Genomic DNA, 25,773 nt, shown 5'->3' on the forward strand with positions numbered 1-25,773 from the left:
TTCACAATCAAATAACTAAGGCAGCACTCTGTAGCACCAAAACTTGCAAACATGAAATATGAAAATTTAATTGCATTACTCTGCACTAGAAATATGAAAAACTGAGAAAGTTTAGCGCATAAATTGGCCAATTCATCTGTATCTGGTAGCCATGATAAGGCGTTTCTCATTTACCAGGACCTAGCAATGCCAATCGTCGCTTAGAATAAAGTCTTAATTTTTTGAAATTACAAGTTCAGACACCAAACATGTATAGACTCTTATTTATTTAAGTGGTGAAAAAAAAATCCAAAATTTGTTAAAAAAAAAAAAAATATCCACATTTTCCGAGACCTGTAGTGTCTCTATTTTTCAGGATCTGGGGCTGGGTGAGGGCTTATTTTTGCGTGCCACATTGACGTTTTAAATAATACAATTTTGGTGTACATACAATGTTTTCATCACCTGTTATTGCATTTTATTTCATTGTAGGGTCAACCAAAAAAACATAATAATGGTGTTTTTAATTTTTTTCTTGTTACGCCGTTTAGCAACCGTTTTAAATCTCTTTTAATATTGATAGATCGGGCGATTCTGAACGCGGCGATACCAAATATGCGTGTTTGTTTTTTTATTGTTTTATTTTGAATGGGGCGAAAAGGGGTTGATTTTAACTTTTATATTCTTTTGATTTTGTTAATATTTTTAAAAACTTTTTTTAACTTTTTGCATGCTTCAATAGTCTCCATGGGAGACTAGAAGCTGCAATACTTTGATCGCCTCTGCTACACACAGTCGATGATCAGATCTCCTGTGTGTTGCAGAAATGCTCACTTGCTATGAGCGCCGACCACAGGGCGGCGCTCATAGCAATCTGGCAATAACAACCCTGAAGGTCTTCTGCAGATCTCTAGTTGTCATGCCGACCCATCGATGACTAGTGATCATGTGATGGTGTCACCGATGAATGGATTAGTGACACGCTTCCTGTAAGCGTGAGTTGAATGCCACTGTTAGAGATTGACTGCGGCATTTAACTAGTTAATAGTCGTGGGTGGATCATCATTCCACCTGCAGCTATTGCGCGCACATGACAGCTGTATAGATCAGTTGTCATGTGCCCGGAAATGTGTGAGCTTTGGCACTGAGGGGGATTCTGTCATGTGCGTACTATTACGCCATATGTCAGGAAGGTTAATAGATCTTGGAATAATAATCTCCACAATTGGATGTGTTTAAAAAAAATTTCATGTGCTGAGATAATATTACACTGGTCTACAAAAAAAAAACAACATTTCTGGCATGGACTTTAAGAACAATTTTAGACTAATTTGAGGGTGCTGAATTCAAATCTGATCTTATAATTTCTCTATCACATCACATTTCTGCGCTACCAGTATATAGCCAATTTTCAAGAATTCCATGATAAATATAAGTAGTGTATGAAAAGTACCGGTTTATACGGTTCACTAAGGTAAATTTAGTTTTCATTTAGTCTCCCAATAAATGTGAGAATATCTTTGCTTTCTTTGAAGATGCATAATTCCCATTTGTTATGATAACACCCTTGTTTTCTGGGCTACTGGGACAGTAGAGCTACAGCAGAGTATTGGGTGAAAACTGAATGGCCTCAGCGACAGTTTGGCAACTGGCGATAAGAATGTCATCCATGATCCTCTAGTGGATAGGAAGGACATTGTCTTTCCTCCATTACACATAAAACTTGGATTGATGAAGCAGTTCGTCAAAGCTCTCAATCACAGTGGAGAATGCTTTAATTATATATGTTCAACTTTTCCTGGTCTTAGTGAAGAGAAGAAAAAGGCTGGAATATTTGATGGACCGCAAATAAGAACACTTATGAGAGACCCAAATTTTATCACATCAATGAATGAGACAGAAGAAAGAGCTTGGAATGCATTTTGTAATGTGGTGCAGAAATTTTTTAGGGAATAAGAAAGCAGACAACTATGAAGAGATTGTGGAAGAGCTACTATTGAGTCTGCGAAATCTTGGATGTAGAATGAGTATCAAGAGTCACTATTTACACAGCCATTTGGACATTTTTCCAGAGAACCTTGGGGATGTGAGCGAGGAACAAGGGGAACGTTTTCATCAGGACATTAAAACAATGGAAGAACGGTTGGTGGGACTCACATATGATGGTTGACTATTGCTGGAGCTTGATGAGAGACAACCCAGAAGCTGTACATCACAGATCAGCCAAGAAAAGAAAGTTCAAATAACTGCCATTTGTCATTCATCTGTGTGCCATATATATGTGTTTTTACTTTGTTGTTTAATTCTGTAAGTATATTTGATTTGCTGTACATAGACTTTGTAATCTTTGTTATTCCTTGATTAAAAATATACAATGTAGTATCGAAAATCATGTGTTTTTATCATAAAACATTAGATAGGAGTAATTTTCATCAAAAATTGAAAATCTCGAAATTCTGATGTGATAGCCAAAAACGGAGTTCATATTTGTAATCAGCAGCCAAAATTGACTTAAAATATGTTTTAAAACCTTTTGCCAGAAAAATTGCGTTGACCAGTGTTATAAATGTGCCCCAGCTGTGTGCAGGTAATTTCAGCTGATTGTTTCTGTAAGGCTGAGTTCATATTGCGTTTTAGTTGTCCGTTAGACGGACTACATTACACCGCGGCATAAAGCGGTGTAACGCAGTCTGTTAACGCTGCCATTAAGTCCAATGTCGGACGCATCGCTAGCACCTGCCCACAATGGGCGTGCGCTAGCAATGTGCCGTGATTGAGAGACGGACCCTGGGACGCGGGCTGCAGCGTTTCCAGGTCCGTCACTGCTAGCGCAGACAGAGCATCTACTAGCTCTATATGCACTAGCACAATGTCATGTCGGCACTTGTGTTAACAGCAGCCCGTTACCGCATGTGTTGAACGGGCTGCTGTTAACGCAATGTGAACCTAGCCTAAGGCCGGGGTCACACGTGTGAGAAACTTGCACGAGTATCGCGACTCAATACCTTGCACTGTCGTTGGCACTCGGGATCGGAGCGTGTGGCTGCATGTATTTCTCTGCAGCTGAACGCTCCAGTCCGAGTGCCGGCGGCAGTGGCGGGCATTGAGACGCGAGACTCGTGCGAGTTTCCCGCACGTGTGACCCCGGCTTAAGGTAAAATATTTCACTTGCTGTTTTTAACCAATCCTTTACCTTATAGAATCAACTGTGATCCAGTTCTGTGATGTCTATATTCTTTTGTTTCCTCCCCTGCCCTGTAGATGTGGTATGATCAGATCACATCCCTGCACAGTCAGACACAGCCATCACACCGTACACAGCAAGGGCACATTTATTTAACTTTGGTCATGGATAAAACACCTTTGAGGATTTGGCTCACTGACCGTTTTACTTTATGCCAAAAAATGTATTTACAGTTGAAACCAGAAGCTTACATACACAATATAAAAAGACACATATGCATGTTTTTCTCAATATGTGACATGAAATCAAAATAAACATTTCCTGTTTTAGGTCAATTAGGATTACCATAATTATTAATATTTGCCAAATGCCAGAATAATGAGAAAGAGAATGTTTAAAGCATTTTTATTACTTACTGCAAAGTCAAAAGTTTACATTCACTAAGATTACTATGGCTTTAACCCCTTCGCGACATGCGCCGTACTAGTACTGCGCTGCCGGCACTGGATTTGTGCCAGCAGCAGTACTAGTACGGCGCACCGATCACCGCGGTCTCGAGCTGAGCGCCGCGGTGATCGGGTGCGGGTGTCAGCTGTATATGACAGCTGACACCCCGCAGAAATGCCCACGATCGGCGGTAGCGCCGATCGCAGGCATTTAACCCTTCTGATGCCGTTGTCAGTAGTGACAGTGGCATAGAGGGGGATTGCGCAGGGACGGGGGCTCCCTGCGCTCTCCCATCGGAGAAACACGATGAGATCGCGTTGCTCCGGTGACCCGGAAGGAGTCCCCGGATCCAAGATGGCCCCGGGACTCCTTCCGGGTCATGAAATGACCTGGCTAGCCGGCACCTGCTGAGAGATGCTGAGAGCAGGCGCCGGAAAGCCACCTAAACTTGCCTGTCAGATCGTTGATCTGACTGAGTGCTATGCACACTGTCAGATCAACGATCTGATCTAATACAGTGATGTCCCACCCTGGGACAATGGTAGAAAGTAAAAAAAATCCCCCCCAAAAAATAGAATGTATAAAAAAAAATAAAAAAAATCCCCAAATAAAGAAAAAAAAACATTTCCCAGTAAATCCATTTATTTATGTAAATTAAAAAAAAACAATAAAAGTACACATATTTGGTATCGCCGTGTCCGTAACGACCCACTCTATAAAACTATCCCACTAGTTAACCCCTTCAGTGAACACCGCAAAAATAAAAAACAAGGCAAAAAACATTGCTTTATTATCATATAGGCGAACAAAAAGTGGAATAACACGCGATCAAAACGACGGCTATAAATAACCATGGTACCGCTGAAAACGTCATCTTGTCCCGCAAAAAAAAAGCTGCCATACAGCATCATCAGCAGAAAAATAAAAAGTTATAGCTCTCAGAATAAAGCGATGCAAAAACAATTATTTTTTTATATAAAATAGTTTTTGTGTAAAAGCGCCAAAACATAAAAAGATTACATAAATGATATCGCTGTAATCGTACTGACCTGAAGAATAAAGCTGCTTTATCAATTTTACCACACGTGGAACGGTATAAACGCCCCCCCTAAAAGAATTTCAGGAATTGCTGGTTTTTGTTCATTCTGCCTCACAAAAATCGGAATAAAAAGCGATCAAAAAATGTCATCTGCCCGAAAATGGTACCAATAAAAACGTCAACTCGTCCCGCAAAAAACAAGATCTCACATGACTCTGTGGGCCAAAATATGGATAAATTATAGCTCTCAAAATATGGTGATGCAAATACTATTTTTTGCAATAAAAAGCGTCTTTTAGTGTGTGACAGCTGCCAACCCTAAAAATCCACCAAAAAAACGCTATAAAAGTAAATCAAACCCCCCTTCATCACCCCCTTAGTTAGGGAAAAATAATAAAATGTAAAAAAATGTATTTATTTCCATTTTCCCGTTAGGGTTAAGGTTAGGGCTAGGGTTAGGGTTAGGGTTGGGGCTAGGGTTAGGGTTGGGGTTAGGGTTACCATTGGGATTAGGGTTAGGGGTGTGTTTGGATTAGGGTTTCAGTTAGAATTTGGGAGTTTCCACTGTTTCGGCACATCAGGGGCTCTCTAAACGCGACATGGCGTCCGATCTCAATTCCAGCCAATTCTGCTTTGAAAAACTAAAACAGTGCTCCTTCCTTTCCGAGTTCTCCTGTGCGCCCAAACAGTGGTTCCCCCCAACATATGGGGTATCAGCGTTCTCAGGACAAGTTGGACAACAACTTTTCGGGTCCAATTTGTCCTGTTACCCTTGGGAAAATAAAAACGTGGGGGCTAAAATATCATTTTCGTGGAAAAAAAATATTTTTTATTTTCACGGCTCTGCGTTATAAACTGTAGTGAAACACTTGTTGGTTCAAAGTTCTCACAACACATCTAGATAAGTTCCTTGGGGGGTCTAGTTTCCAATATGGGGTCACTTGTGGGGGGTTTCTACTGTTTAGGTACATCAGGGGCTCTGCAAATGCAACATGACACCTGCAGACCAATCCATCTAAGTCTGCATTTCAAACGGCGCTCCTTCCCTTCTGAGCTCTGCCATGCACTCAAACGGTGGTTCCCCCCACATATGGGGTATCAGCGTACTCAGGACAAATTGGACAATAACTTTTGTGGTCCAATTTCTCCTGTTACCCTTGGGGAAAAAAATTGCGGGCTAAAACATCATTTTGTGGAAAGAAAAAATGATTTTTTAATTTTCACACCGCTACATTCTAAACTTTAGTGAAACAATTGGGGGTTAAAAGTGCTCACCACACATCTAGATAAGTTCATTAGGGGGTCTCCTTTCCAAAATGGGGTCACTTGTGGGGGGTTTCCACTGTTAAGGCACATCAGGGGCTCTCCAAATGCGACATGGGTTACAATCTCAATTCCAGACAATTTTGCATTGAAAAGTCAAATGGCGCTCCTTCCCTTCCGAGCTCTGCCATGCGCTCAAACAGTGGTTTATCCCCATATATGAAGTATCAGCTTACTCAGGACAAATTGCACAACTTTTCGAGTCCAATTTATCCTGTTACCCTTGGGAAAAAAAATTGGGGGCAAAAAGATAATTTTTTGTGAAAATTAATATGAAATTTTTTTTACGGCTCTACATTATAAACTTCTGTGAAGCACTTGGAGGTTCAAAGTGCTCACCACACATCTAGAATAGTTCCTTAGAGGGTCTACTTTCCAAAATGGTGTCACTTGTGGGGGTTTCCACTGTTTAGGCACGTCAGGGGCTCTCCAATCGTGACATGGCCTCCGATCTCAATTCCAGCAAATCTTGCATTGAAAAGTCAAATGGCGCTCCTTCCCTTCCGAGCTCTGCCATGTGCCCAAACAGTGGTTTACCCCCACATATGGGGTATCAGCATACTCAGGACAAATTGTACAACAAATGGTCTAATTTCTCCTGTTACCCTTGGTAAAATGAAACAAATTGCACCTGAAGTAAAAATTTTGTGAAAAAAAAGTTAAATGTTCAATTTTTTTTAAACATTCAAAAAATTCCTGTGAAGCACCTGAAGGGTTAATAAACTTTTTGAATGTGGTTTTGAGTACCTTGAGGGGTGCAGTTTTTAGAATGGTGTCACTTTTGGGCATTTTCTGTCATATAGACCCCTCAAAGTCACTTCAAGTGTGAGGTGGTCCGTAAAAAAAATTGTTTTGCAAATTTTGTTGCAAAAATGAGAAATCGCTGGTCAACTTTTAACCCTTATAACTCCTTAACAAAAAAAAATTATGTTTCCAAAATTGTGCTGATGTAAAGCAGACATGTGGGAAATGTTGTTTATTAACTATATTTTGTGATATACAGGTCCTTCTCAAAAAATTAGCATATAGTGTTAAATTTCATTATTTACCATAATGTAATGATTACAATTAAACTTTCATATATTATAGATTCATTATCCACCAACTGAAATTTGTCAGGTCTTTTATTCTTTTAATACTGATGATTTTGGCATACAACTCCTGATAACCCAAAAAACCTGTCTCAATAAATAAGCATATTTCACCCATCCAATCAAATAAAAGTGTTTTTTAATAACAAACAAAAAACCATCAAATAATAATGTTCAGTTATGCACTCAGTACTTGGTCGGGAATCCTTTGGCAGAAATGACTGCTTCAATGCGGCGTGGCATGGAGGCAATCAGCCTGTGACACTGCTGAGATGTTATGGAGGCCCAGGATGCTTCAATAGCGGCCTTAAGCTCATCCAGAGTGTTGGGTCTTGCGTCTCTCAACTTTCTCTTCACAATATCCCACAGATTCTCTATGGGGTTCAGGTCAGGAGAGTTGGCAGGCCAATTGAGCACAGTAATACCATGGTCAGTAAACCATTTACTAGTGGTTTTGGCACTGTGAGCAGGTGCCAGGTCGTGCTGAAAAATGAAATCTTCATCTCCATAAAGCATTTCAGCCGATGGAAGCATGAAGTGCTCCAAAATCTCCTGATAGCTAGCTGCATTGACCCTGCCCTTGATGAAACACAGTGGACCAACACCAGCAGCTGACATGGCACCCCACACCATCACTGACTGTGGGTACTTGACACTGGACTTCAGGCATTTTGGCATTTCCTTCTCCCCAGTCTTCCTCCAGACTCTGGCACCTGGATTTCCGAATGACATGCAAAATTTGCTTTCATCAGAAAAAAGTACTTGGGACCACTTAGCAACAGTCCAGTGCTGCTTCTCTGTAGCCCAGGTCAGGCGCCTCTGCCGCTGTTTATGGTTCAAAAGTGGCTTTACCTGGGGAATGCGGCACCTGTAGCCCATTTCCTGCACACGCCTGTGCACGGTGGCTCTGGATGTTTCCACACCAGACTCAGTCCACTGCTTCCTCAGGTTCCCCAAGGTCTGGAATCGGTCCTTCTCCACAATCTTCCTCAGGGTCCGGTCTCCTCTTCTCGTTGTACAGCGTTTTCTGCCACATTGTTTCCTTCCAACAGACTTACCATTGAGGTGCCTTGATACAGCACTCTGGGAACAGCCTATTTGTTGAGAAATTTCTTTCTGGGTCTTACCCTCTTGCTTGAGGGTGTCAATGATGGCCTTCTTGACATCTGTCAGGTCGCTAGTCTTACCCATGATGGGCGTTTTGAGTAATGAACCAGGCAGGGAGTTTATAAAAGCCTCAGGTATCTTTTGCATGTGTTTAGAGTTAATTAGTTGATTCAGAAGATTAGGGTAATAGGTCGTTTAGAGAACCTTTTCTTGATATGCTAATTTATTGAGACAGGTTTTTTGGGTTATCAGGAGTTGTATGCCAAAATCATCAGTATTGAAAGAATAAAAGACCTGACAAATTTCAGTTGGTGGATAATGAATCTATAATATATGAAAGTTTAATTGTAATCATTACATTATGGTAAATAATGAAATTTAACACTATATGCTAATTTTTTGAGAAGGACCTGTAACTCTCTAATTTAAAGGCATAAAAACTAAAAGTTTGAAAATTGCTAAATTTTCATAATTTCCGACAAATTTTTGTTTTTTTCACAAATAAATGCAAGTCATATCGAAGAAGTTTTACCACTATCATGAAGTACAATATGTCACGAGAAAAAAATGTCAGCGGGATACGTTGAAGCGTTTCAGAGTTATGACCTTATAAAGTGACAGTGGTCAGAATTGTAAAAATTGGCCCTGTCACTTAGGTGAAAACAGGCTTTGGAGTGAAGGGGTTAAGCAATTCTGGACTGCCCATATGATGATGTCATGTGTCTGGAAGCTCCTGATAGGGTTTTTGGTAACATCTGAGCTAATTGGAGACACCCTGTGAATGTATTTTAATGCACACCTGAAACACACTGCTTCTTTGTGTAGCATTAGACACAAAGTGTATTTGTGTGTGCATGATGTTAAGAGGATCAAATCAGATTTATTATATTATATATATATATAAATATATATATATATATATATATATATATATATATATATATACTGTATTATGGACACCATATCTGTGGCAAAGTGCATGCTACTTGTAGAGACTGTAAATCATATGAATGCATGAAAAGAACAGTTTTTTAATGATGTGGATGACATGGTAGCAGATGGAGTGCTGGGCCTCTGGCCAAGAAGACAGAATTCCTGGAAAAAGATAATGATGCTTTCCTTTGACCTTATTAAACTGAGCTGTATAATTTGGATAATTGCAACCATTTTAGCTCTCCTCTATTATTATCTCTCATGTGCCCTTAGTTTACAAGTCAGAGTATTTATACACAGATTGGTCACTACATGTAAACAGTATAAATACTTGTGTGATAGTATGGATGTGGATGTGGATAGTTTTACGGAGCATTGCTTAAAAGTAAAAATAAACAAAACATCTTAAAAAAAAAAAAAGAATTTTTAACCTGTCCTCATGCATGATATACCGTACATTTTTGTCAAAGATTGATAAAAGGTTTACATAGCGAGCTCAGGAGCTGAGCGTGCTCCATTCTGAGCAGATCCTGGCTGCGTTACACAACCAGATAACCAGAATCTGCCTTTATCAACAGCAACCAGCGCTATCTCCCATTGCTGTTGTTTAACCCTTGAAATGCCAGTGTCAATACCTTACAATGACATTTAAACTGCTAGCTGGGCTTCACATGGGAATGTCAATAGCTCTATATACTGCAATACTATTGCATTGCAGTATACAGTATAAGCAGTCAAACAATCACAAGTCCAAGTCCCTTAGGGGAGGAAATAAAGAAACTATAAAAAAAAAAAAAGTTTTGAAAAAAATAAATTAAATTTCCACTTCTCTTTTCCACATTAAAAAATAAAATAAATTAGGAATTGTCATATTTGGCATTGGATTAGCCAAACAAGATCGATCTATCAAAATATAAAATTATTAAATAATTTGTTAACCTTGAAAAAAGAAAAAATTGGAACCCCAGAATTACCATTTTTCATTCACTGTAAAACTATAGCGCAACACATAAAAGCAAGGTTCTGAATTTTTAACAAGTAAAATATATTGCCGAAATTGTACTAACTTGTATTGCCAGGTCATTTTCTTACCACTCAATGAATGGTGTAAAAATCTAAAAACAATTGTTTTTTTTTCACCATTTCACCCCTCTTTGGGGTGATGAAATGGTTAAAGAGGACCTGGTGAAAAAAGTGACCAGTTTTTGCTCTTATTTTAGTCTTGCTACTAGTGATGAGCGAGTATACTCATTACTTGGGTGTTCTCCGAGTATTTTGGCGTGCTCAGAGATTGTTTTCCTCTTCGCAGCTGCATGATTTGTGGCTGCTAGACAGGCTGAATACATGTGGGAATTCCCTAACAAACAGGCAACCCCATACGTATTCAGGCTGTTTAGCAGTTGCAAATTATGCAGCAGTGGCGGCGAAAACTAAATCTCTGAGCACGCCAAAATACTGGGAGATCACCTGAGTATACTCGCTTATCACTACTTGCTACTCCCCAGAATATTCCAATTTTTTTTAAATCCGCAATATGGCTACAGAGACAAGGACATTGTATTTAGAGTCAGTTTTTATTATAAATAAAAAAGCCCATATCTCTGAATCCGTACGGTGAATTTTAAAAACTGAAAAAAAACAAAATACTCAGGGGAGCAGAGAGAATAAAGACTGCCCACTTTTGGCTCAGCGACAAGTTATCTTTAACCCCTTAATGACCGCCAATACGTCTTTTAACTGACCTGAGATATAAGAGAATAGCCTCCCCAAACAGGTGACAATCCAGCAGCTGTTGGCTGTACACTATAGCTGACAACTTGCTGCATCAGCCACGGTCACTGTTTGCACCATCCAAATCTGTTTAACCCCTTAGATGCTGCTGTCAATAGTGACTACATCATTATAAATGGTTAACAGAGTGTAGGGACTTCCTCTTTATCCAAATTGGTGCCCTCAGATCATGATTTTGTGGTCCTGATGTTTGCGATGGCAATTCATGACCAAATAGCGGCCTTAGAGTCTGACTGCTATAGTAATCTGTTCAGAAGTTAGAGACATTTGGGTGGTAAAAATACACATTTTCACTTCTGTCATACCACTTTGTATTAATTCCTGTAAAGCAACTGAAGGGTTAATAAACTACCTGACAGCAGTTTTCAATATGTCAGGGGGTGCTGTTTTTAAAATGACATCACGTTTGGGGGTTTCCCAATATATGAGACCCCTAGAGTCACTTCAAACATGGATAAGTCCCCAAAAAAATAAATTTAGTAAATTTCCTTGAAAAAATGAAAAAATGCTGCTACATTTTTAAACCTCCTAAAATGTTAACAAAATAAAATATCATTTTACAAATGGTTCTGATGTAAAGCCGACATGTAGAAAATGTTATTTATTAATGGTTTGCTGTGGTATGACCATCTGGATTAAAGGGATAAACATTCCAATTTCAAAAATTGAAATTTTTTTAACATTTTTCTCAAATTTTTGATATTTTTTTATAAATAAACACAAAACATATTGACCTAAATTTACCATTATCATAAAGTATAATGTGTCATGGAAAAACAATCTCAAAATCACTGGGATTTGTTGAAGCGTTGCAGAGTTATTACCACATAAAGTGACTCTGGTCAGACTTCAAAAATTTGGCTCCGTCACTAAGGGGTTAAAGGTGTAATCCGGCGAGCAGGGACAATGTCTGATGCTGCCAGCCTAGTGGACTTTTGGCTTTGTGTAGCACTAGTATTGGCAGCATTTGCATCTTCACAATTAGCTGTGGACGCCCATTAAACACACTGCAGGCAGATCTGATTTTCTAAGAGATACCGTAAATCATGGACGCTCTTACTGAATGAAATTATTGTCCTCACATATTAACAGCGGGAAATTTTCCAGAAAACTAGATAATGATTTGATTATAGTCACATGACATTAGAGAGGTCATTGTAAATGGCTCCCTGTTTAGTGTTATTAGCTTTGCGGTCATTAAATTCCTAGCACTTTGTAAACTCATTGAAATTCTGGGACTTTCCAGACTCTGGGACATTCCTGATATAATCTATACAAAAAGTCTTCGACCCCAAGGGCCATGTCACATATTTAAAGACATCACAGATGCTGCCCCTTCTTTAACTGCAGAGTATAGAAGAAACCTTGGAGGTCTCCTGCTTGATATCATAGTACCTTTAGTCATGGTCATGCTATGCCCAACAGCATTGCAGCACCTCATGGATTTCATATTCTGAAGTCTTTTCGAGTGATGACAGCCTGAATAAAGTTTATATTGGCACTAGACTGTAGATTTTCAGGATGAACCGTGGCAAAAATAAAAAGCTAAAAATATATATTTTTTATCAAAAAATGCCATAAATAAAGTACTGTACATTTTTGATGATCAATTATAGCCAAGGCTGTTTGAGTTGTTTTACCACTGCCGGGTCAGTGTACCTCTGCTTTATGGTCACTAAACAATTTACACATTTAGATATTCAACAATTTGGAACAATTTTAACCTCTTACTATTGCAGGAAGTTTTTGGGTTTATGTTGTGGCATCCACGCTATCTAAGAGTGAGCTTTTGTATTTTTACTTCTTCATCGTCGTATGAAGGATGGTGTTTTGTAGGATAAGTCATATTTTCTTATGGCACCGTTTTGAAAAGGAAACAAAACTATTCCGCAATTGTTTCTTACAGTGTACACGCTGTGGAATAAATGACATGTTAATTTAATATTTCAGATCAATATGATTATGGTGACACCAAATTTATATATATTTTGTAAGGCTGCAATCGGACACATAGCTGAAGGGAGGAATGTATCACAGAGATGGTTGTCATCTGTGATGTAATCCGGGAGTATTGCTGTTGTGCACATAGCACTAAAAAGATTTTTTTATGCATCTGGGCCAGGTTTTACAGGCAGCCTGAGAGATGGGCTGGTCTGGCTTCCCACATATCCCACCTATGGTGTGGTTAACCTGTTAAGATGGTGTCCCTTGTTTGACACATGGTCTGTGTTTGGAGGGAGAAGGCCTCCTGTGTGTTACTGGATGCTATTCAACCTTTGTGGCCAGGCTCTCGTGAAACTTTGCCAAAGAACTGTTTATTTTGTTTTGCCTCCACTGAAGGTTGTTTATTCTTTCCTTTGCTTAAGGCTGGTTTACAAAACAGTAATAAACCAGTATGGACTTTTAAATGGAAACGCTTCATGTTTTGCCTCTCAACGCACCTAAGTGAGAAGCATTCACACATGTGACGTTTACAGAGTTATTGCATGTCCTGGTTGAAGGCGGCCATAAGCCAAAAAGTGACATCAGACAAAATGGAGCACCTGATTAAACAACTGGTGTAAGCCCATATGCAGCAGAACCAGCAATAGCTGGCACAAGAGATAAGTAAGCTGCTTTTGCAGCAGCTCTAGCCACAGCAGCACAAGAAACAGCTCAACCAGCAGAAGTAGGACCAGCACCGACAACAGTAGCAGCATTTTGAATTGCGGTTCGTGGCACGGCGACAGCTCCATTTTCAAGGTCTAAAGACGATTTTTCCACAAAGAAGGTGGTAAGGAAAGTCCTGCAGAAAATTACCCCAGGTGATGATAAAGAAGCCTTTTTGATGGTCTTTGAGGGTCGCCGAGAGGAATAACCTTCTTTAAGAGCAGTATGCAGTGTTGCTGGTGCCATGTCTGATGGGGGATCCCAAGGAGACTCATTATGACTTGACCTTGGAAGACGCCAAGGAATAAGACAATGAAAAAAGCAACTTTGGGGGTGACGGTGACTGTCAGGGCGTAGCGGGTCCACCGCTGGCCGTATCACCATGACAAACCCCCTTGCTCCCAAATGTTTAACCTACTGCACCTGGTCCAAAAATGATTGCAGCCAGAGTCCTCTACCACTCCACAGATGGTAGAGCAAATGATGATGGATCATGCATTCCTTTTTGGGGCCAATACAATACTTTAGTTGCCTGGAGTGATCCCTGAAATGCACATGAACTGGTCGGACTGGTTGAGAGGTATCAGAGGGTCAAGGGTTTCTTGGGAAAGCAGCCTACTCTTTCCTGGGGAGGTAATGCCGAACATCCCTGTTGGCGACATTATATGCTGGAAATGTCACGGTCCAGGCCATATAACCACTGATTGTCCCCTGAACTCCAAACAAATGGACTGTATCCTGGGATGCAGCTTTTCATGCCATGCATAACCAGCCTGCAGTGTGAACTGTCCATCCAGCGAGGGGCTACCAGCTTGTCCCACAAAGGTAAATGATTGAACAGTGACTGGTCTGCTAGAATCAGGGAGTTTTGTGACCCTTGCGAGGCCAAACAGCTGATCCCTGGGAAGAAGGTTGGCGTCCGTTCTATTTATGTGGATTCTAAAGATTATCTAGTGGCAGAGTGGACATTGATACAGCCCAAGGTACTGAGTCCCATAAGGTCAGCGTCTTCCAAGACTTATTGCCCGCCATTATCACAGGCTGGGACTTTTGTTTGTTTTGAGACCTGTGGGGGAAGGGGACAGCGCTTGGTTGCTTGGTTAAGAAATGAGTTTGCACTAAAGAGGTATCACCACACCCAGAGTCTGACGAGTGTCCCTTTTGTGTCATTGTGGGGGATGAGGAGGTAGTGTCCCATGAGGTTGAGATTCATGCTCTAGAGGTGAGCGGCAAAAACTTTGGATCCTCCCAACAAAGGGACATAAAAAGTTCAGTAATATAGCTGTCATAAATGGTATGCTGGCTGGCTGACACCAGGTTTCCCTATTTTATGTTTAGTGAGGTTGTATTGTACTGGGTTATGAAAGTGAGATAGGGAACAGTTATTGGTACCATGGCCCGATTGACGGAAGGTGTTGGACATGACCTTTTCACATGTCTTGGGGGGGCCATCTGGGAATGGACAAAACTTAAGAATAGATCATGCAGAGGTTCTATTGGCCTGGAAATCTTAAAGTATTGCAGATACTGTCCCCTTGTGCCTTTACCCATCAAAGAAGTTCTGTTTGAGATAATTGCCATGGACTTGTTTGGTCCACTGGTTAAATCTGCTCCTGGGCATCAATATATATTGGTCATCATAGACTACCCTGAAGTGGTTTCCCTGAGAGACTTCACAGCAAAAAGTATAGCCCCCAAGTAGGTCCACGGTTTTTCCCAAACAGGGTTACCAAGGGAAATCCTGACCTATCAAGGAACACTCTTTATGAGTAAGGTGATGAGGGAACTATGTAAGGCCCTGCAAACTACACAACTGAAGACATCCATATACCATCCCCAGATGGACGGCATTGTGGAAAAATTCAATAAAACATTGCAGAGTATGCTTAGGAAGGCCATAGAAAAGGACGGTAGAGACTGGCATTGTCTCCTACCATATCTGCTGTTCTCTGTCCAAGAGGTTCCACGGGCCTCTACTGGGTTCTCTCAATTTGAAACTCTGTATGGCCGACTCTGCAGGGTCTCCTTGATATGGTAAAGGAAACTTGGGAAGACGAAGTCATGTCCCACTCGAGCATCATTGAGCACGTCAGTGAGATGCAGGAGAAGATTGTGAAGGTGATGCTCATCGTAAAAGTACATCTCCTCTAGGCACAAGAAGCTCAAGCTAGGGTCTACAACTGGTCAGCCAGAGTGAAGCAGTTCAACCCGGGAGACTGAGTCCTAGTACTAATTCTTACAATGGAGAGTAAGTTCTTCGCTAAGGGACAAGGGCCTTATGAGGTGGTGGAAAAGCTTGGTGAATTGTATTACAAGATTCATCAATCGGGAAGATGTAAACCACACCAGGTCTACCACATCAATTTCATCACATTGTGGCAAGACAGAGAGCCCTTGAAACTCCATGTTTGCTGGTCAAGCCAGAAGCCGAGATTGAAGTAGTGACGATAGCAGAGACGCTGTTGAAAGTCCAAAAACAGCAGTATTGGGAATTGCTGCAGCAGAACAGGGACCTTTTATCAGATTAATCGGGCTGTACAAAGGTCATAGAACATGCGGTTTTGACTGCGCCCCATGTACTGGTGAACTTGAAGCTTTATCGAATGCCCGAGGCCTGACTAGAGCTGATCTCCAAGGAAATTAGATGTATGTTGCAACTCCTGAGTCATTGAGGAATCCAAGAGCAGATAATCTTGCCTGATTGTCCTGGCTCCAAAACCCGATAGCGAGTGGAGATTTTGCAACAATTATAGGAAACTGAATGAAGTCTCCAAGTTTGACCCATATCTAATGTCATGTCGATGAGCTGATCGGGAGACTTGGGCCAGCCAGCTACATAACCACCTTGGATGTAACTAATAGATATTGGCAAATCCCCATGTCACAGGAAGCAAAGGAGAAGATGCCTTTTTCTATGCCCGACGGATGCTTCCATAATCTTTCTAGATGCAGTTGGGACTGCAGGGAGCCCCAGCCAACCTTCCAGAGGGCAATGGACTAGATCCTTGTACCCCATAAGAATTACACCGTGGCATACCTGGATGATATGGTATTCTTCAGCGGGGTCCAGGCGGTGTTTGAAAAAGGTCCAGGCGGTGTTCGATGCTCTTCGGAAGGCGAGGTTTTCGATAAATCCCCCAAAAATGTGCCATGGGGCAAAAAGAGACAAAATACCTTGTATATGTACTAGGTGGTGGCAAGATTAAACCCCAAATCAGTAAAGTGGACACAATCCAAAACTGTCTGAGACTGCTCTCACAGAAGCAAGTTAGAGCCTTTCTAGAGATTGTGTGATAGTACAGGAGATTCATCTCAAACTCTGCCATGATGGCTGCACCCCTGACTGACCTCCTTAAGAGGACTAAATCAGCTGTGGCCAAATGGACTGCGTAGATGGCCTTTGAAGAATTGAAAGTGACTCTGTGTAAAAGTACCTTCACACTCAGCGACGCTGCAGCGATACCGACAACGATGCTGATCGCTGCAGCGTCGCTGTTTGGTCACTGGAGAGCTGTCACACAGACAGCTCTCCAGCGACCAACGATCCCGAGGTCCCCGGTAACCGGGGTAAACATCGGTTTACTAAGCGCAGGGCCACGCTTAGTAACCCGATGTTTACCCTGGTTACCAGCGTAAACGTTAAAAAAACAAACACTACATACTTACATTCCGTGTCTGTCCTCCGGCGCTCTACTTTCCTCTGCACTGTCAGCGCCGGTCAGCCGGAAAGCAGAGCGTTGACGTCACCGCTGTGCTTTCCGGCTGGCTGGCGCTGACACAGGATGCAGGAGGAGTGCAGAGAAGCACAGCGCCGGGGACAGACAGCTGAAGGTAAGTATGTAGTGTTTTTTTTTTTAACGTTTTCACTGGTAACCAGGGTAAACATCGGGTTACTAAGCGCGGCCCTGCGCTTAGTAACCCGATGTTTACCCTGGTAACCAGTGAAGACATCTCTGGATCTTCGTCACACACGCCGATCCAGCGATGTCAGCGGGAGATCCAGCGACGAAATAAAGTTCTGGACTTTCCTCAGCGACCAACGATCTCCCAGCAGGGGCCTGATCGTTGGTCGCTGTCACACATAACGATTTCCTTAACGATATCGTTGCTATGTCACAAAAAGCAATGATATTGTTAACGATATCGTTATGTGTGAAGGTACCTTAAGCAACCAATCCTGGTTGCCCTTGTCTTCAAGAGGGAATTTTTCTCAGAAGTCTGTTTAGGAGCAGTCCTTTCTCAGGAGATCTACCTCAGTAGAAAGCTCTCCATATGGGAAAATAATTATTCCATTGTAGAAAAGGAATGCTTGTCCATGAAGTGGGCAGTGCAAACATACAAAATTGCTGTCCACCTAGTCAGCCTAGGGCATTAACATTAATTACAATTTGCCAACGAAGGCAACTGATCCCTAACTAAAGATGGTTAAAAATTAACTTTATTGAACTATTTAAAGAAGATTAAAAGATATGACAGTCAGTGTGTATGAGGGGACATCGGGATATTTAGAGTGGGCAGTGGGCACATCACGGTAATATCTTCTAGAGCAAAAATTTAAATTAGTATCAGACCATGCCCCACTCATGTGGATGAGGGAGGAAAGGGAAAAAATGTTACGGTTACCCCTAGTTTTTAGCCATACAGGATTTCAGCTTCCATGTAGAACATAGAGCCGAGAAGCTAGAGGGTAATGCCGATGCCCTCTTGAGAGTTCCCTGTCTAGTAGTAGAAATTGCCAAGCCCTACAGTTTTAGGCAGAGAGAAGAGGTACATAAGGCTTCTACAGGACACACAGTTGATCGGAGGTATGTATCACAGATGGATGTCATCTGTGATGTAATCCTGGAGTATTGCTCCAGTGTACCTGGCACTAGGAAGATTGTTTGGTTCATCTGGGCTAAGTTTTATGGGCAGCACTGGCTGTCCACATATCCCACCTCTGTGTGTGCTTAACCTGTAAGATGGTGTTCATTGTTTGACACATGGGGTGCGTGTGGAGGGAAAAGGTCTCTTATGTATTATTTCCAGACTGAGCCAGTATACTGGATGCTATCCAGCCTGTGTGGCCAGGACTGGCTCTCACAAGACTTTGCCAAAGAATTGTATATTTTTGTTTTGCCTGCATTAAAGGATGTTTTTTTATCCCTTTGCTTAAGGCTGGTTTATGAAGCAGCAATAAACCAGCATAGACTTTTAAATGGAAACACTTCCTGTTTTGCCTCTTGACACGCCCAAGTGGGTAACATTCCAACAGCTTTTTATGTTTTTCTACTCTCACAGTAAAAAATATGCTCAGCATTTTGAACAGAGCAGAGAAAACATATCTCTACAATATGCTGCTCTCATATTACCTAGAAAAACTTGCCAACAGATTCGCTTTAGAAAAAAATCAAGGGATATCACCACCCCCTCACAATTCAATGGTAAATAAGTTCAGCATAAAAAAAAGTCCGTTTTCCATCCGGCTGATCTTTTGTGTGGTTGGAGTTCTTTTTCAAATAGTATTACTGACAGAGGTCATGGAATAGTTCTCAATCTGTCACAAACCTCCAGTCCCAAATGCCTGCTTAACAATAAAGGACATGCAGATCCAGATTACTATTCTGATTAAAACCAGAGTAGATTATTAGATACACTCACAAAACCATAAAATGAGCCATCAACAATGGCACTTTAAGCCCAATAATTTGGAATCAACAACCTCTTGGCACACTGACCTGGAAAGTCATACATATCAGCATGTAATGAGGTGCTCATTTTTTGAAATATTGAGCTGAAAATGCCACTTACAGTTTTTAATATTTAACCCTGATTTTATTTTATTTATTTTCTTGATAAATCTAATGAACTGCTCTGGTTTTACTCAAAATGCTGGTCGATTTCCACCACAGAATGTCCTTTATCTATAAGCTTGTAACTTAGAAATGGAGGTGTGTGACTAAGGGAGAACTCGCTGTTCCAGGACCACAGTCAGTGATACTACTTGGAGAAAATCTCAAACAAGATAGTATCGTCAAAGCAGACCATTGACTTTTTTACGTTAAAGGGAACCTGTCACCTGTTTTGGCCGATATAAGATGCGGCCACTGCCTTTCAGGGCTTATACACAGCATTCTATAATGGTGTAGATAAGCCTCCGGTCTGACCTGAAAGATAAGAAAAATAATTTTTATTATACTCACTCGGGGAGGCGGTCCTGTGCGGTCCAGTCCGATGGGTGTCGCAGGTCCAGGTCCAGCACCTCCCATCTTCTTGCGATGCCTCCCTAATGTTGCTTCATGGCTCCCCTGCATCACGCTCCTGCACAGGCATACTTATCTGCCCTGTTGAGGGCAGATCAAAGTACTGCAGTGTGCAAGTGCTGGGAAAGGTCAGAGAAGCCCAGTGCCTTCACACTGCAGTACTTTACTCTGCCCTCAACAGGGCAGAGAAGTACGCCTGTGCAGGAGCGTGATGCAGGGGAGCCATACAGCAACAGGAGCACAGCATCGCAAGAAGATGTGAGGTGCTGGACCTGGACCTGCGACACCCATCGGACTGGACCGCTTCTGACCGCCCCCCTGGGTGAGTATAATAAAACTTTTCTTACCTTTCAGGTCAGATCGGGGGCTTATCTGCAGCATTATAGAATGCTGCAGATAAGCACTGAAAGGCAGTGGCCGCATCTTAAATCGGCCAAAACAGGTGACAGGTTCCCTTTAACCTTACTAAACTGTATATGAGCAATGAGATCCAATCGCCACTGATTTTTCCATTGCATCCTTATGTTGTAGCACTGCTTCCCTTTCCATTCCCTGTTTAGTGTCTTTTTAGGCCTTACTCCACATGAAACAGACTAATGCAGTATCCTATTTACAACTGTAATATTGTTTTTCATTTTGCTTATTTATTTTTTTAACAACCTTCTCCATGCTATCAATGATATGTTAACTTTATTCTATTAGTCAGTGCAATTGTGATCATTTCAAATTTATATATTTTTTAATATGTTTGAACTATTAAAATGAATAACACATTGATGTTGCCAAATTCAAAGGCTCGTAACATTTTTATTTTTGTGATGATTGAGCTGTATAAGGGATTGTGTATATTTTTTTTTACTTTAATCTCTGTTATTAATAACTGGCATAAACAAAAACAGCAATTCTACCCAATGCAGCAGGAAGCAATGTTACCTGAATACCCTAAATGATTAGCTGCTGCTGTTGCACAAGGAAACCCTTAGTAGCATCATTTAAGTGGATGTTAAGAATAGGTTAATAAAAAAACTGCATAAAATTAATGCAATTAGAAAGCCATATTCATGTTTTGGGCTTGTGCACATGACCAGTTTTCTTTTTGAGCGCTATCGATGGTTTTCATGGGTAGCACTCAAACCTATGATATTCTATGAGGCTCTGCACATGTCCCAAATTTTTTCCTCGGACCCAATAGTCCACGGGAAAAAAAGGAGACTTTTCCAATTTTCATCTCAGTCATGGATCAAAATTGGCACGCAATGCTATTCTGTTGGTCTGTGAAAAAAAAAATCAGGTAAGATTGCCGTGGACCAATATAATGGAGTAGGTGGAGAAACTTTTTTTATCACTTCACATCTGAGAAAAACTGATGCCAGCCTGAGCAGATCATTTTTCTCAGATGTGGAGAAATCGGTAGTGTGAATTTACCCTTTCAATGAGAGTACAACGTGTGCCTGGGGATGCCCACATACTGCTTTATAGAAATCAAGAGAGGCCATCACCAAAAAAAATCAAAAGGGCAAATGTAGATATTTTTTTCTAATTTTATGTTTTTATAATGTTATTATCAACAGTTTAAAAAACATTATTTTGCTGGTATAATGTATTCTTTATGAGACAAAAACTTTGCATAATATTGGCTAAATACATGTGTTGCTTTCAGATAGCTGAACTTGTTGCTTCAGAATTTTATGACCAAGGAGATAAAGAAAGACGGGAACTGAAAATTGAGCCAATTGTAAGTACAATGTTCATTGTGTTGGGTATGCTATTTGGGACATATGAATTGCAAAACTGTGAAGTAACTTTATTATATATTGGTCATGTCTACCTGCTTAGTGTCAGACTGGGGTGCCAAAGGCTCAACAGTAACATTGACTCTAAGGACTCAATGTTCAGCTGCGTGCAAATAATGTCTGACCCTTTTCAACACTTTTATTCAAAGAACTAATTAGTTTGTTAAATAAATTATGAGATGCTGTCATTGTCTGTACATAGTGAATTAAGTGTGTTGTGACACCTTCTGCTTATGTACGGGAGTGAGGCCTACTCCTGCATGGGGGCATACTGTCACACTGTGACAATCTCCAGTAAGGGAGAGAGGCCTCAAACTGTCCCTGGAACTGGGAACCTAAGTATCCCTGTCCCAAGGGTACTCTTGAAGGTACAGAGGCCCGGGTCTCTGACCTTGCTATGCTTCTATTAAACCCCAATCTGTCCCCTCTCCCACTCCATGAGGCCTGGGACAGAAATGTAAGGTAATCAAGGCACAAAGACAAAACAGGGATAACAGAAAACCCCTATCATACAAAAGCACAAACCAACAATTGGGTGGAGGATAGGGGCAGGGAGGAATAAACTAATTGGGAATAGGGATCAGGAGATAAACACACGTACTACTGCAAACTAAAGATACCTACTACAATTCCATTTCAACCACTTAGCTTTAGCGCTCAGCACAGGAAGACAAATCTTTCATCAGCAGGGACTAAACTCCCAGAGCCAGTATATATAGATTGAGTAAATGATAAGCAGTTGCAGTTGAGAACAACCTGGTTGTATGGTCTCAGCCAGCATGGAAAGAGTTCTTAACCCTCTCAGCAGCGGCAATCCAAAGGCACCAAAGGCAATCCATATGAAATAGGACATGAATCACACCATCTCTAAAGAAGAGTGTGATTCATTAACCCAACGTCATGGTCTGTCTCCAGGTCTCCCAGGGGTACATGATACCCTCATGACACCTACAGGAGGGATTCACCCATTCCCCTGTGAGCCAGTCCAAGACTGCTTATAATCAAGAGTGAAAATATATGGGTATATAATAAAGGAAGAGGTTTCTTAGTTGATGGTCATTGCAAGGAGCTTATTTAGCATTGGATGTCTGGTGGAACCATCGTGAAAGTCAATTGAATTTAAAAGCCACACTGTAATATTATAACATTTCCTTTCAATACCAGCTTAAAGTTCCTTGCGTCCACCATCAGGTGGCAGCCATAACAAAGGCTTTTCAGTGGAACCATATCATTTAATGCATTTTTTGTGATTTCAGGATCTGATGAACAGAGAGAAGAAAGATAAAATACCCAGCATGCAGGTTGGATTTATTGATGCAATTTGCTTGGAGCTCTATCAGGTGCGTACATGTAAAAATATTTCTCTCTAAGTGCAACCTCTCAAATTCGTATACATTGCGGAAACTAATCATCATGCATGTTAAATGTCTACTGCCAGTGTATGCAAATTTGGGTCTTATAGTTGCATATGTTACCTATCATCACCCTATGTAAAACTAACATTTCTGGTGCAGGTTAAATTTTTTTTAGGGATCTCCATTTATTGGTCAGCATAATTGTTTAGTGTTTTTGATTCCGCCACAAGGCGATATACCAAGATAAAACAAAGACACGTCAGAAAGATATTCTTCGGCACGCATAGACCCATTATAGCCCTCTGTATAAGGCTGACATACAACACACTGTCATGAATGCAGTCAAATTCATTTTTTAGCTTTTTCCTTCCCTTTGCATAATTTCTGCAAATGCTTCAGAGAGATTTACAGACCCCAATCGTAGGAAGTAACTTATCACTCTTTGGTAGTCTGTAAAGGTGTGTTCACACAATGTCTTTTTCAAGCAGACAAGTTGGGTTTCTATCACTTAAAACCTGCACTGAGTGCTTTGGTTTGTGTATGAGTTTTGTTAGTTGGTACCATAGTTTTCAGTCACATGCACAGATCCTGGAGTTCATATGGGTATGGTATATTACAGGATCTAGGAGTCTGCTTTCTTATTGCCAATGTGACTTCATCATTCCATTGGTAGATAGTTGAGCTCTGTGAATCTGGCTCTGGCTTTTTGGACTTTCCTGGGCATAGACATGTTTCTAGGAGAACATGCTCAAAAATTTGATAAGGGGTAAATAACCGTGGAAATCACCATTCAACAATGTAGATTGCATTTAGGCTGGAATTACATGGCAAATATGCCCACAACACAGGTTGTTCGGCCAAAGATCACTGTATACCATAGCATAGTGCATGAGAGTAAGGTCGCATCCACATGGCCCCTCGACCATGACAGGTAAGTAGAAAAAAAACCATAATAATTTGGATTTTTTTGTGCTACTTTTGGTATCAAAGTTGTGGTACTTTGGGGGTTTCACAATGACACCTCATTCACTTACACTACGCTGTGATGCAGCAGCGGCATAAGGTGATCTTGGGTAGCTCAACCATGGCCAAAGTCACCATGTAGACCTATCCCTGAAATGCCAAGTAGGAATAGAGCCATAGTTTACTTGATTTTATGTCATTAAAAGGGTACATTTCAGAACCCATTGAACTCTGTCTGAATACTCTTCAGCTTTACTATTTTTATAACTATGGATCTGTTGCCCTTTGTGGCTTATTTATTGTTGTAGGCCTTAGCAGAGGTGTCTGAATCTTGCTACCCACTACTGGAGGGCTGCATGAGGAACAAACAGATGTGGAAATTACTAGCAGAACAGCAGGAAAGAAGTCTGCTGAACGGAGACAGCAGCCAGCCAAAAACGAACTGTGACATAGAATAAGCAACACTTACAGCATCGTAGAGTCTCGTGGTACAAAATAGTATTACACTGTTTGGAAACCAAAATATATTTTTTGCCACTGTTATATTTATTAATTTCACATTTTCGTTTAAGGAAATAAGAACATGTAAATGGAATATTTTCTAGAGAAGCAATATATTTTCTGATGTGCGTGACATTACGTTTACCCACTGGAGGCTCTTGGGCGCGATTCCTTTTTATATTGACCAGTGCCTTAATACGTAAGACACCTGCCTAGTGTAGCTCAGCACAGTAAAGAATAATTATAGCATTTTGCTGTATACCTTTTTCACATAGCGAATCAACTTGGGCTAATATAAAAAATAATGTAACACAATGTGATTTGTTGCAGATCTCACCGGCTAAGTAGAGACTACGAGCTATTCTCACAACTCGCACCGTCAATTTAATTTGTCTTTGAAGAACCTAGTTTTATATTTTCTGTTTTCTAGTGTAACAATATAGCATGGAAGGGTTTACATGGCTACTAACTAATTTTAATAGCATTAGTATAACCCTTCAACTGTAGGATATAAAATCAAAAGAATTCTTATTGGAGCTTGGTGACCGAACAAAGCAAAAGGTTCTGTAAATGTAGTGATACACTTTACAGCAGGGGTGTCAAACTGCATTCCTCGAGGGCTGCAAACAGGTCATGTTTTCAGGATTTCCTTGTACTGCACAGGTGATAATTTAATCACCAACTCATTATTTGTGCAGGTAATTAAATTATCACCTGTGCAGTACAAGGAAATCCTGAAAACATGACCTGTTTGCAGCCCTCGAGGAATGCAGTTTGACACCCCTGCTTTACAGGACCTTAATTCAAAGAACATATTTTTATCTGAAAAGAAGCTGTTTTTTTTTCTGTAATAGATAATTTTAATGATTTTGATTTTGGCCATTATGATATATTATGACATCACTGCTCACAAGAATTAATTCATGATTACTATGTGATAAAAACAGTAATATTAGTACTTTACTGCACTTATAGTCTTACTTGTGTATATTGCCATTATTAGACTTAAAAGGGTTTTTTGGTCTTATTTGCAAATGGTTTACATGCAGCAAAATAAGTCACTTACTAATGTAATGACTGTAGTTTATAGGCGTCTAATTATGCTCAGTCTAACTTCCACTCATGACCAGGCTCCTGAATCGTATATCCTGCTTCTGTCATGTCCTATACTCTACTATACTATACCCTGGAGTACATTGTGTCACACTTCACTTGATTCTTATGTCCAATGCTTCCTTACTATCCCTTCTCCTTCTCTGTTTTTGGCCTGAATGTGTTTCTCATGCTAGGCAGCAGCAGAAGAACATCAGAGAGGTGTGTCAATAGAAAATGTATATCTGGTAGAAGATGTATGTGAGGACAGTAAGTAATTACAG

The 25,773-nt window shown here is 40.7% G+C and overlaps 1 protein-coding gene across 2 annotated transcripts in view; it reads left to right on the top strand.

Annotated features, from left to right (window-relative positions):
- Positions 1-24,992, top strand: part of PDE5A (phosphodiesterase 5A) — a 518,628-nt gene extending 493,636 nt beyond the window's left edge. For both annotated transcript variants that reach the window (XM_069743739.1, XM_069743740.1), the window contains exons 19-21: positions 21,446-21,520; positions 22,835-22,918; positions 24,205-24,992. In XM_069743739.1, the coding sequence (XP_069599840.1) occupies positions 21,446-21,520; positions 22,835-22,918; positions 24,205-24,354 (309 nt within the window). In that variant the 3' untranslated portion in view covers positions 24,355-24,992. The remainder of the gene's footprint in view (positions 1-21,445; positions 21,521-22,834; positions 22,919-24,204) is intronic.
- Positions 24,993-25,773: the final 781 nt, after the last annotated feature.

This window comes from Ranitomeya imitator, chromosome 1 (genome assembly GCF_032444005.1).
Source record: "Ranitomeya imitator isolate aRanImi1 chromosome 1, aRanImi1.pri, whole genome shotgun sequence".
NCBI classification, from domain to species: Eukaryota; Metazoa; Chordata; class Amphibia; order Anura; family Dendrobatidae; genus Ranitomeya; species Ranitomeya imitator.